Source organism: Nematolebias whitei, chromosome 7 (genome assembly GCF_014905685.2).
Source record: "Nematolebias whitei isolate Nwh7 chromosome 7, NemWhi1, whole genome shotgun sequence".
Classification (NCBI taxonomy): Eukaryota; Metazoa; Chordata; class Actinopteri; order Cyprinodontiformes; family Rivulidae; genus Nematolebias; species Nematolebias whitei.
The window spans coordinates 42,230,032-42,243,262 of record NC_056504.1 but is presented as its reverse complement, the minus strand read 5'-3'; the positions used below and the strand labels follow the sequence as shown (position 1 = coordinate 42,243,262).

The 13,231-nt window shown below is 42.5% G+C and overlaps 1 protein-coding gene across 1 annotated transcript in view; it reads left to right on the top strand.

The window, feature by feature from the left end:
* Positions 1-6,134: 6,134 nt before the first annotated feature.
* The window catches only part of slc4a8 (solute carrier family 4 member 8), a 35,929-nt gene continuing 28,832 nt past the window's right edge, over positions 6,135-13,231 (top strand). Inside the window, exon 1 of the mRNA XM_037679881.1 lies at positions 6,135-6,312. Within this exon, the coding sequence (XP_037535809.1) occupies positions 6,235-6,312 (78 nt within the window). The 5' untranslated portion in view covers positions 6,135-6,234. The remainder of the gene's footprint in view (positions 6,313-13,231) is intronic.

The following is a 13,231-nucleotide window of genomic DNA, read 5'->3' as shown; positions in this document are numbered from 1 at the left end:
TTTTGCATGTTTTGGATCACAAATGACTCCCAGTCTTTGTCACGACACTGTTACTGCGGAAAGGATTAAAACTCATCATACCATACCATTTTATTTATAAAGCACTTTAAACAGCGACATCATCATCATGTCATCCTCTGGCACCCCTGGCTGGAGGTCCCAAGAATATTTAAAGTTACTCTTAATGAAGCTGTTACTCATGTAGACTGAGCTGAAGAGCATGCATGAAGAAACATGTCAAATTTACTTTGAATCACATGGATCTAAGTTTGTATTTTGGAAGGATCTAAAATATTGTAAATTTTGCACTGTGTTGTTGTTGCTCTTTCTTAGACTCTGTCTTGCTTTTCTTGTGCTTTTGTTAATATGTTGAGCGAGAAACCCAAAGGGAGCAATCGTTGTAGAACCAGCCATAGATTTCCAGTCAGTACCAAAAAAATAATAATATACTGTCACACACATTTCATATAGTTTACCCTCATTATTAAGTGTCCTGTCAGAGTCCACATGCATCACATCCAGTTGCTTTATAGGAATAACTAAAGAGGAGAGGTTGTGGGGGCGTTAGAGGATACAAATGTTTGACAAGAAACACTTTTAATAGCACAAAATTGCTTTTGTGATAACTTTACATTATTAATACTGGTGTAATTATGTATTCAAAGCAGGAAAAATTGTCAGATGTCAAAAGGGCAAGTAAAAAAAGTTGAACTACTGTGTATAACTTTGATATGATTAAAACTGTCACCCTTTTTCCTTGCTCTGCCTGCAAGTCTGAACATCCAGGTGTTTTGTCCAGCTGTGTACACCTCAGAGCAAATAGCTTTCAGTCAAGTATGACCTGAACGAGCTCCACAAACACACATCTTCCTCTGATCACTGCAGAAATGTAAAACAAAATCACGCCCAAAACATACAGCTCGAGCAGCCATGATGAAAGTGTGAATCGAATATGTCCCACGATGCATTTCTGCTTCTAAAAATAGGTGAGATTACGCAATAATCACAAATAGTCAAACCTCTGTTGAATGTAGTGACATCGTCACTCTGTCTGCCTCTGGCTTCTATTGACCTGTCACAGACAGTTACCATGACAACCATTCATGCTCCCACATCATGTTTATAGTTGCCATAACAACAGTACCCAAAAAAATCAGGACACTGTGGGTCGATGGAGGTTCAATTTAGCCATGTTTGAAAACAAGTGATGCCCTTCTCTAACAGCTGTGGATGCAGTGTGAGTCTGACAACAATAAATCATCGGTGTGCTCCTCCGGTCTGGACTCAGTGCGCCGTGAACTGAAGGGAGAAAACATGGAAACCAAGTCAGCCAGGTGTGGCAGATGGATAGACTTGTGTTGTTTTGATCACATGTTAAAGTTAGGAGGAAACAGTGGTGGTCTTTGACTTCTTAGATGGCAAAGTGTCAGCTGTTCATTAAAGGGAAGAAGATGCAGTTCTGTATTTAAATAAACAGCTGTGAGACTTGAGCTGAAGTCCATTTGTCTTTAAATGTCTCATGCATACACATATTAAATCATACAGTATTTTAGAATTCCACAAGGTGGCACACAAAGCCACATGGAGGCAGCACGGTGGATCAGTTGATAGAGCTGTTGCCTCTCATCAGGTCACCTCAGTTCAAATCCCAGCCCAGGGGCTTTCTGGGTGGAGTTTGCATGTTCTCTCCGTGCATGTGTGGGTTTTCTCCAGGTTCTCCGGTTTCCTCTTACAGATCAACAACATGTATGTTAGGTTGATTGGTAACTCTAAATTGCCCCTAGGTGTGAGTGAGAAAGTGAATGTTTGTTTGTCTTGTTTATTTCTATGTGTCCCTGTGATGAACTGGAGACCTGTCCAGGATGTCCCCCGCCTCTCGCACAATGAAGGCTGGACATGGGCACCAGTGACCCCCGCGACCTGAAAAGGAAGACGTGGGTAAAGATATTGGATGGATGGCAAACAAAGCTTTCTAACATGTGCTGATGTTTTCAAATCAAATATGGAGCTGTGCTGCGACTTCATCAGCAGCTCACAGAATCACTGTTACATTGTATTTATTAAATGACAACAGTTCAGGGATTTTCAATGTACTTAAATGTAATCAAAATACAAACGTGTTGATAATGAATGTGTCAGAACTTAAGGGGAAGAAAAAAGTAGAAGTCGTAGAAGCTGTGGACCCAGAAGTGGGAAAGATTAGTGAGAGTGGAGTTTGGAAGGCTCTGAAAATGACTAAGAAGGGGAAGGCAGTAGGAACTGATGACATACCAGTGGAGGTTTGGAAATGTCTTGGAGAGATGGCAGTGAGGTTTTTGACTCAAATATTCAATGGCATATTTGAGGGCGACAAAATGCCTGAACACTGGAGGAGAAGTGTGCTGGTGCCCGTTTATAAGAACAAGGGTGATGTGCAGAGTTGTAGCAACTACAGGGGAATTAGCACTTTTTTCTTTCTTCTTCTTTGTGGATTTAGAAAAATCATCTGACAGGGTGCCGAGGAGGGAAGTGTGGTGTTGCATGAGGAACTCTGGAGTGGCAGAAAAGTAAGTTAGACTGGTACAGGACATTTATGAGGACAGCAGGACAGTGGTGAGATGTGCTGCAGGAGTGACAGATAGCTTCAAGGTGGAGGTGGGAGTGCATCAAGGATCGGCTCTGAGCCCCTTCTTGTTTGCTCTGGTGATGAACCGACTAACAGATGAGGTCAGACAGGAATCCCCGTGGACTATGATGTTTGTAGATGATGTGATCTGTCGTGAGAACAGGGAACAGGTGGAAGAGAACTTTGCGAGGTGGAGGTATGCACTTCAAAGAAGAGGAATGAAAGTCAGTCGTAGTAAGACAGAGTACATGTGTGTGAATGAGAGGGAGGAGGTGGAACAGTGAGGCTACAAGGAGCAGAGGTCACAAAGGTGCAGGACTTCAAGTACTTGGGGTCCACTATCCAGGAAAATGAGGAGTGTGGCAAAGAGGTGCCAAAGAGAGTCCAGGCAGGATGGAGTGGATGGAGAAAAGTTTCAGGAGTGATTTGTGACAAAAAGGGTGTCAGCAAAGGTCAGAAGAAAAGTTTACAAGACAGAGGTGAGACCAGCTATGTTGTATGATCTGGAGACAGTGGCACTGACAAAAAGACAGGAGAAAGAACTGGAAGTGGCAGAAATGAAGATGTTGAGGTTTTCACAAGGATGGATAAGATTAGGAATGAGATCATCAGAGGTACAGCACAGGTTGAACAACTGGGAAATAAAATTAGAAGCAAGACTGAGATGGTTTGGACATGTCCAGAGGAGGGACAGTGGTTTGGACATGTCCAGAGAAGGGACAGTGGGTATACTGGTAGAAGGATGTTAGAAATGCAGCTGCCAGGAAAAAGACAAAGAGGAGATATATGGATGCAGTTAGAGAGGACATGGAGGTAGTTGGCGTGAGGACAGAGTGAGATGGAGGAGGATGACTCGCTGTGGAGACCCCTCTAGAGAGAACAGCTGAACTATCCATCCATCCATCTATTATCTTTACCCGCTTATTCCATTTTGGGTCACAGGGGTCGCTGGTGCCCATGTCCAGCAATCACTGTGCGAGGGGCGGGGTACACCCTGGACGGGTCGCAAGTCCATCACAGGGCCACATAGAGACAAACGAGACAAACAACCATTCACTCTCTCATTCACACCTAGGGACAATTTTAGAGTTACCAATCAGCCTAACATGCATGTTTTTGGTCTGTGGGAGGAAACCGGAGCCCCCGGAGAAAACCCACGCATGCACGGAGAGAACATGCAAACTCCACCCAGAAAGGCCCCTGGACCGGGGTTTGAACCAAGGACCTGCTCACTGAGAGGCAGCAGCTCTACCAGTTGCGCCACCGTGCTGCCCACAGCTGAACTAATAATAATAATTTAAAAAAATGTGTAAATTTATCGATATACAGTATTATTTAACTAATGTTGTTTTAACCTTTAATCAGAATGCCATGACCAGCAGGTTAATATGGAAAACTAAACAGTTATTACAAACATTAATAATAGTATATATCCTTGTGTATGTTCCTCTGTAGTGAAACTCTGGCACAACAATTTCCTGCAGGATCAATAATAGGGGAGTGGTGGCGCAGAGGTTAGAGAAGGTGGGCCTGTGATCGGAAGATCGCCGGTTCATGCCCCAGCCCCGACAACATCAAAAATGTGGGTGGGGTAGGTGAAGCACCCACACTTGCCCCCACCCTCATTCGCCCCACTCTGGGCCCATCTGCTCCCTAAACAGGTCTCTCTTGAAAATGAGTTCTCGTGGCTCAATGAGACTACCTGGATAAATAAAGGGTAAATGAAAAATAAATAAATAAAGTTCTATTTTATCTTATCTTGTGATTTTAATGACCATTAAAACTAAACACATGATTGGTAACACAGTGTATCCTAAAATATATAATTTTTGTTAGAATTAGTCAATGAGAAAGCAATACAGGGTGGCATGGTGGTGAAGTGGGTAGAGTTGTTGCCTCTCCGTGAGCAGGTCGCTGGATCAAATCCCGGCCCGGGGCCTTTCTGGGTGGAGTTTGCATGTTCTCTTTGTGCATGTGTGGGTTTTCTCCCGGTACTCCAGTTTCCTCCCACAGACCAGTAACATGCATGTTAGGCTGACTGGTAATTGAATTGTCCCTATGAGTGAGAGAGTGAATGGTTGTTTGTCTCATGTGTCCCTGTGATGGACTGGAGACTTGTCCAGGGTGTCCCCCACCTCTCGTATAGTGAAGATGATCCAAAACGCATGCATGGGGTTTTTCAAGTACTGAAATTAACATCAGCTACACTTGCTCAAGTATTGTTATTTGGAGTTGTAATTTTCAGCTTTATGCACTTAAAGGTAAATTTGATGTGCTTGTCACAGTCTGAAGTTAAAAAAGAAATTAGTGAGAAATTAGAGAAATTAGTGTTTTACCTGTTGTAGATGGCTCTTTGAGTGACCTCGGGTTTGAGGATAAGAAGTCTTTATATCTGATTGAACTGACTAATATGGACAAAGCCAACAATTAGAAGCATTGCTGCTGGTCTTAACTCCAATATCAAACATTTTGTGATGAATTATGCAAACGCTGTGAATTTTACTTAACATGGGTGTTTAAACTGAATCATAACAAGCACAAATAACAACAGCAGCTTCCTGTGAACCCTGCAGCACATCTGACAGTCAGGAATACTTCATTATTTCTTTCAAAATATTTAATGTATAACAGATAATGGTGTAAACTTTTACACAAGTGTATTTACATTAGCTGCAGTACTTTTACCTTTTTAATTTGAAGTTGTTGGCGGCAATCAGGGCTAAACTGGGACAAATGGCCTGGGAATTTTGGATTCAGGCGGTCCACCAAGATGCCAAGACGCCAAGATGGAAGGGAGGGGAGAACAGTGGTTCATGGGATGAGGCACAGGCCAAGAGATGCAACTGGACCCAGCCCAGAGTGTAAGAAAAATGGTCAAATGAGCTGCTGCACATTATCTGTCAGCCGGATAGTTCCCAACAGGTCCAAAGGTGCACTGGAAGTATCTGTCTAACCCTGGCAGCAGTCCTCTTTACTGCTCGGACTAGCCATCAGTTATTTCTTCAAACTGTAATCGTTCAATGAGCAACCTGCAACAGGTAAGATACTAACTGGTCTAAACTTCTCCACAGAACCCCATTTTAAAAGATCTGAACTAAGTTATCAGCATGCACACACCTGTTTCACAGAGGAGTCTCGGGAAAACCTTTCTTTGTATTTAAGAGCTCTAAAGGTGAAAGGTTCGTGCACTCCACAGAGGATACAACTTGTATTCAGGAATCTCCACATTTATCATGTGAAACGCTGAAGTCCCTCCACGCTGAACATCGTGTGACAGTGAAGCAGCTGGACTCGCTGGCCTCGGTGGTTCGCAGCAGTGCGTCAGCCTGTGCGCGCATCTGCGCGCTGATTGGCTGCCTCCGCAGTGATGCTCTCTGCATCCTGCTTCTGCCGCCAGGACCCGGAGGCAGGGAGGGCGGGGGGTGGAGAAGTTGTGTGTGGGGGGGCCGCGGCTCGGAGATCATCATTTAACAGAATCATCTATTTTGTTGCTGTTGTTGATGTCCATCAGTTCCCGTCATGTAAAGGAGCCGCCAGCTGTGGACAGGTGTGCAGCCGCAGCGGCCAGCTGCTGACGGGGCTTCCTCCTGAACGTCCTCTGACCGCGCGGAGACAAACTCTCACCTTCCATGAACGCTCCCCGGGTCAAGTCGGGAGCAGCCGGGATCATGACAGCCAACGAGTCGCAGAGCATCCTGTGTTACCAGGTAAAGTCTGATCCCGGAGGTGCACGCGGCGGCGCGCGCTGCCGGAACACAAACTTCTGCATCTCACTCAACTCTTTAAGGGCAGATGTCTGAGAGCGGCGGGGGGAAGTTGTGTTAACCTACAGAGAGGATGGAGGTGGTTGATAATCTGAGGCGGTATATTTGCTGCTTTAATCTGAGTTTGGCCACAGATTACCGGGACCATCGATCAGATTGTTCACCGCTCGATGCTCATTAAACGCTCTTCCTCGCGGGGTCACGTGAGCGAGGGAGAAGATCCGGCTGTTTTATTCCAGGAGTGGACACCGTGTTCTATATTGATTATTTTCTTGTCAGATTACCCCCCCACCCCCTGTGACCTTGGTGCCATTCTTTCACTGTCCACTCTCCAAGATGTCCATCCTTCATGTCCTGGTGGTTAGAGTTCTAAATATCCTCTACCAGAGCAGAGGAACTGGTGAGCTCTAATACACCAAATGGCCACTTTAGGAGCATAATCCCCATCATGTGCAAGGTAATAGTTTAATGGACTTGTTGCAGCTCCAGCAGTCATATCATGGTGATGATGTCATCCTGTCTGTGAGCAGGAGACAGGCCAAGAGTAACCAGAGGTGAGCTGGGGGGGTCTCTGACAGGAATGGAGCTGTCAGAGGAGGGTTACGTAAGCTCAGTGTCCTTCTCTGTGTGTGAGACATGTCTACAGCACCTGTTCAGCCCCTGACTCTCTCTCTCTCCACCTGAAACTGCCTGTCTATAATCAATAAGCAACTGTGAAAGCTACTCAGATCATTTAAAGGCATATCTTTTATGGCAGAGTTTTGGATAAAGATCATCTTGTTGAGAGATGAATGGCGTTTTGGTCAAATCTTGTAAATAATGTTAAGCGCAATCTAGAACAAGATCTCTCAGCTACTACCACAACAAATCTCAGCTCATCATAGAAATAACTGAGTTAGAGCCATTTTAGCTGGTGTCGATAAGCTGTGGCGGTCATCTGGAACTGGGCCGGCTGTAAACGTTAATCAGTTGTAGATCTTCATCCGATGATGGCTTTCTGAGGGTTTCTTTAAAATCTGTCCATTTGTTCATGAGATATTTTGTTAACAGAAAGGGAGAACTGATTCTAGTGGTTTAGGCAAAAATCTTGTTCTTGTTGTACATTGGGTGTAACTGGGACATTGAGTACACAATTCTGTTTCACATGTGATGCGAAGGACAAAAAAAAAAACCCTTGAACGTTGTTCAACCCGTTAGCACTTGAAGGTTATGTTGAAGATCAGTCTCAGCTACTACCACAGCAAATGTTAGGTCAGTATCTGTAAATGTGACTGGGAAATGACAACTGTTGTATTTGCTAAGGTCATTTAGCTGTGGCGGCCATCTTGCAACAGGTAGTTCCAAAAGTTAACGAGTTGTAGACGTACATCCAGTGATTACTTTTTGTGCGTTTCATTAAAATTTGTCAAGTGGTTCATGAAATATTTTGCTAACAGACACATGAACACAGCGACAGGCATTAAAGGGAAAGCTCAGATATTTTGACAAGGGATTCTGCAAACTTCCAAATTGAAGTTGTTTACTGAATCAACACAGAAGATTTTATTTCTTTGTAACTTATCCACAAATCCCAACTTTAAAAAAATGAACTAAAGGTTTCTTATGTTTTCAGGAAACACCATTTATTACAAACACTTTGCTAAATTTAAACAGATTCACTCGAGTGACTAATAACTTTCAGACGCACACGGGATAATTTTAGAGTTCAGGCTTTGAATTTAAAAATTAATTTGTCACTAAACGAGTTAGGTCAACACATTTTCTGTCATTACCTAAAAGGTTAAAGCACACTTGGATATCTTCAGCATTCTGTCGGTGTTTGGCACCAGATTAAAACATTTATGTAAACTACAGAAGTACTGTGGAAGTTTCACACGCTTTGACTTTTATTTATGCACCTGAATAATTGAATAATAATTAAATAGATCCTCATAATCAAATTGAGCCTTTGAAAAGTGGAGAAAACACTGTCAGCCATTCAAAATATGCAGTATTCATGTGCTTTCGGTATCTTACTTTGATTTTAATCAGTTTAATGGCGTAGATCCAATTTAGCTGTAGTGATCCATATTCACCAGTCACATGACTGAATGTAATATTTAGAAAGTAAAACTGAGAATGTTTTAAAACTGTGTTGTGCTTGTGAGAGTTAATGCTTCCCTTCAAGTCTGAAAACTGTTACCATATACCAGCTTCATTTATAAAGCACTTTAAACAGCCTCAGGACCAAAGTGCTGTACAGTTACAGTCAATAAAACAAGCAGCAGTATGTATGCAGTACACTATGTACCTAAAATTTAAAAAAACATTTAAAAGTAAACCAAAGCCAAGGAGAAGAGATAGGTTTTAAGAAGTGATTTAAAAACTGACAGGGAGGACGTCTGCCTGATGCTCAAACGCAGGTCGTTCCACATTTTAGGAGCAGCAGCAGCGAAACACGATCCCCTCAAAGCTTTCGTTTAGCTTTTTTAGACTCTCAGGAGCAGCTGGTCTGCTGACCTGAGAGAACGGGAGGGCGTGTAGCAGCTCGGTAAGATAAGGTGCAACATTTGTGGCTTTAAAAATAAAATAAATTTAAAATGAATCCTAAAATGTACAGTCAGCCGGTGCAGCATGGGGAAATGTGCTCATGTTTTTTGTGCCAGTTAAAAGATGTACAGCAGCGTTTTAGATCTTTGGAAGGTGAGCAATAAAAGAAACACAGACCCTTATATAAAGTGCATTACAGTAATCCAGTCCAGTGGTTATGAAGGAGTGGATTACTGTATTGAACATCATTCTAGTAAGAAATGGCTTGACAGCTGCTTTAACTGAAAAAGAGCTTGATTTAACCACGGCCCTGATTTGATTTTCAAATTTAAGTTCATTATTCATTTTGACACCCAGGTATGAGGCTTCAGTATGTTGAGCCAAGGAATGCAGATCTACATGTGGGGTAAAAACATGACCTCAGTCTTCTTTTCATTCATATTCAAGGGGTTTAGAGCAATCCAGGTCCTTAAGTCCTAGAAACATTTCAGTAGTGGATCGGAGGAAAATGTCTTTTTTCTTAAGGGGGATATAAATCTGACAATCATCTGCATCCATCCATCCATCCATTATCTTTACCCAAGTCATCCTTTTCAGGTTGCAGGGGTCACTGGTGTCCATGTCCAGCCATCACTGTGCTAGAGGCGTGAAACACCCTGGACGGGTTGCAAGTCCATCACAGGGACACATAGAGACAAACGAGTCAAACAACCATTCACTCTCTCACTCACATCTAGGGACAATTTAGAGTTACCAATCAGCCTAACATGCATATTTTTGGTCTGTGGGGGGAAACTGGATTACTCGGACAAAACCCACTCATGCACGGAGAGAACAGGCCCCAAAAGGTCCCTGGCAGGGATTTGAACCAGGGCAACCTGCTCACTGATAGGCAGCAGCTCTACCAATTGCGCCACTGTGCTGCCCTAATCTGAATACATGTGAAAAGAAATTCAGTGCTTTCTAAAAATAGACCCAAGCAAAAGTGAATAAAAACAAACGAGAAGGGGCCCTAAAACGGAACCCTGTGGGACACCACATGAAAGCGGAGCAGAGGAGGTGACACAGAAAGTTCGCTCGCTCAGATATGATCTGAACCACTCCAGTGCTGCTCCTCTAATGCCCACCCACTGCTCCAAACGAGAAAGCAAAATCTGATGTTGCACAGTGTCAAAGGCAGCAAAGTCTAAAAGCACGAGAACAACGACGTCTCCAGAGTCAGTGGCTAAAAGTTTGTTATTAAAAACTTTTAAAAGGCTTGATTCGGTGCTGTGTAAAACCAGACTGTAAAACCTCAAAAGCATTTTGCTTTTTCAAGAGGTGTCATATGTAGGAGCGATAACTGTAGTATTTATGTGGCATGCCTCGGGTCACAGTTTAATGTAAGATATTTAGTTTGGACTCACAGAGTCTCCATGAATGGATAATTCCAGAAAGTTCCAGTTTGAAGAACAAATACAAAGGTGTTTGAAAGATTGGGACACCTTTCAAATGTCTATGTTTGCACATGAACGTTTGTAGACAGACGTGTGTTTTTTCTTGTATAATTCCGAGTTTGATTGCCGTTTTCGAGGGCGCGTTCCGCTACCTGCAGCCATTTTTATGGTTAATGGGAAATTACATAAGAGGTGGTGTAAAAAAAAAACCTGACTTCAATAAAACTGGCAGTAGTTTGCAGGACTGAGCTCAGAACAATGGTTGATCTCCTGGGAATGCTGGATAGAGCAACACTTAATGGGACAATTGCTGCTTTAATAATTTCTTCAGAAGACTGTAATGGTTTAAACCTATGAAAACTCCTGACCATAAAAAGCAATAAATATCTTAGGAACTCTTGCACTGAATAGCTTGTATTCCTGCTGGAATTGAAAACTGTAATGTGAACATATTGAGCTGATCTCTGCTCTCTGAGAGATTATTTTAGAAGTCAATCTAAGAATCTGAGAATAAAAAAAAACATATTTTGCCCTATGATAAAGAAAGAGCTACATCTTTATGAGTCTGAGTGGTGCAGCTAAAAGCAGGTTGAGTGCTGATCCGTTCTAACCACCGTCCTGTTTCCACAAGATTTTAGCATCATCTGGCGTTGTGACATTATCCAGGGCAGAAAAAAAAAAAAAAAATCATGTCCCGGTCAAGTTGGAGCTGTCCACATGATGCTCTACATCAGCCCTGATATGTTGCACAACATAACCAAGTCACGGATGAGGTCTATCTGTGGAATGTTCTGTTTTCTTTCCCCCAATCAGACATATTCTCACTGAATCCACAAGATCCTATTTTTAGTCTTACCACTCCACAAAACGTTTTTTTACAACAACTTTCTGGCTTGTGATTTTAAACAAACAGGAAGCAGGAAGACTACAGTGTTCTGGACGTTCTCCTTGTAGTCCGGCCATGCACGCCATTGTTTCTGCTCTCCACTGGTGGAATCACAAATATTAATATTAGCCAATGGAATAAAGGCCTTTAGATGGAAGCATGTTACTTTGAGGTCCTTCTGGTTCGACTGAACACCTTGATCTTGGGGTGATCTTTGTTTGAGGAACATTCCTGGACAGGTTAACAATAGCCTTGAATTTCCTCCATTTGTACACTGTCTCTGGATGTGGGTATAGACTCTTCAGAGATAGTTTCATCACCATTTATAGACTGAAAGGCATCAAACGTTCTTGTTGTAGTGCTTTATTGCTTTTTCTACAGCATTATAATCTTACAAGAATCTAAAACCAGACCAATAGATTTGTATTATTTTACATCCTGTTGTCATGTAGGTGAATCTCTGCAGTTTAAAGCATGACAGTCTTCTTCCCACAAGGCTGTTGTGATATTTGTAGAAAACAATTAAAGGCAGACTTATATGTGCGGTACTGAATAAAGTGTGTATGAGTCATACTTCTCGTGGGCTGAAGCAGTCATAACAAGCACCTCGATCCTCCGACCTCCTCCAGTTCTCTGTTTTTTCCTGTTTTGCTGATTCACTATTACTCATGTTCCTTCGAAGCCCCATTCATGTTTACCCCTCCCCTGAGTGATTCTCTGTCGCTCGTGTCTCTGTAGTATATACCGGTGATGCTGCAGTGCTCTGAAGAGGCAGAAGTCGCCTGAGGACACGATTTGAAGTGCCGCTCTGGACTCTCAGACACGAACATGAGTCAGGAAGTGACAGGCCCAGTTGTCAGACTCAGGATCTCAGTCGTCAGCTCATCTTCCTTCAGAGACGGAGTGAAAAAGTGGGGAATAGGGTGGTGTTTTTGTGGGAAGGAAAACAAGACAGAGATAAACGCATAAAAGAGGACTGACTATAATTGACTAAAGTGTTTTGCTAGAAGGGAATAAGTATCCTGAAAGAACTGAACGCCTGAGCTACATAGATAAATAATGAATGAACAGTGATTGTTGTCTTTAGAGCTGGTGTGGCTGATGGTCATCATCTTTACTTTCACACCAATATCATAATTTTCTCCTCGTAACCAGAAGCCAGTAAGTACAGAGACTAACTTTGTGTTCTTGTCAAAAAATGACTTCTTGGTCTGATAACTCAGATGATGATATCCATGCTTCTGTGTTAAGAAATGTGTAGAAAGCAGGTGACGTTTCACGTTGGAGCTCGCTGAATGGGAGAAATGGTCATTTGGTGTAAAAGGTTTTATGTGGAGTTTATGGTCCAGTCTTTTTCAGCATACTTCACTCAGAGCCTCCAGTCACAGCTCCATCACGAGGCTTACAGAGTGAGAGGACATTTTGGTGAAATACATCGATTGCCCCACTTAGCCAGGATGCAGATCATTGTTGCACATGTTTAGAACAAAGAACAGTTCATTGGGGTTTCTTTTTTTCACTTTGCTTTCGTACCCTTGATATTTTATTTTTAAATGCACAAAATTAAATTTTAAAGAAGTGAATCAGATGGAAGCTCTGTTGCCTCCTGGCTAAAAGGTCCTGTGTGGAGTTTACATGTTCTCCCATGTGCATGGTCCAGTCCAGAAACCTAACATGCATGTTCAGTTAACCGGTGACTCTAAAGTTGGCTTTTTTTGTCTTGACTGGCAACCCCAAACAAGATTCAAATGAGTACCGGTACATAAAAACAGAAGGTAATCAAAGTTTAGGTCTTGAATAAGAATATACAACAACTCTCCCAGTTTGTAGATCAATAACTGATTTATCATCGTGCATCAATCTCTGAATTTCTCCATAAGTGTTTTTTCATGCTCGTAAATAGGACAGTGTGTAACTGTAGTTTTTTTTTACCATTTTGGGAATCCAACATATTTTTAGGACAATTCGCCTTGTTGGAAAATAAATCTTGAACCTCTTTTTAGCAGTGAGA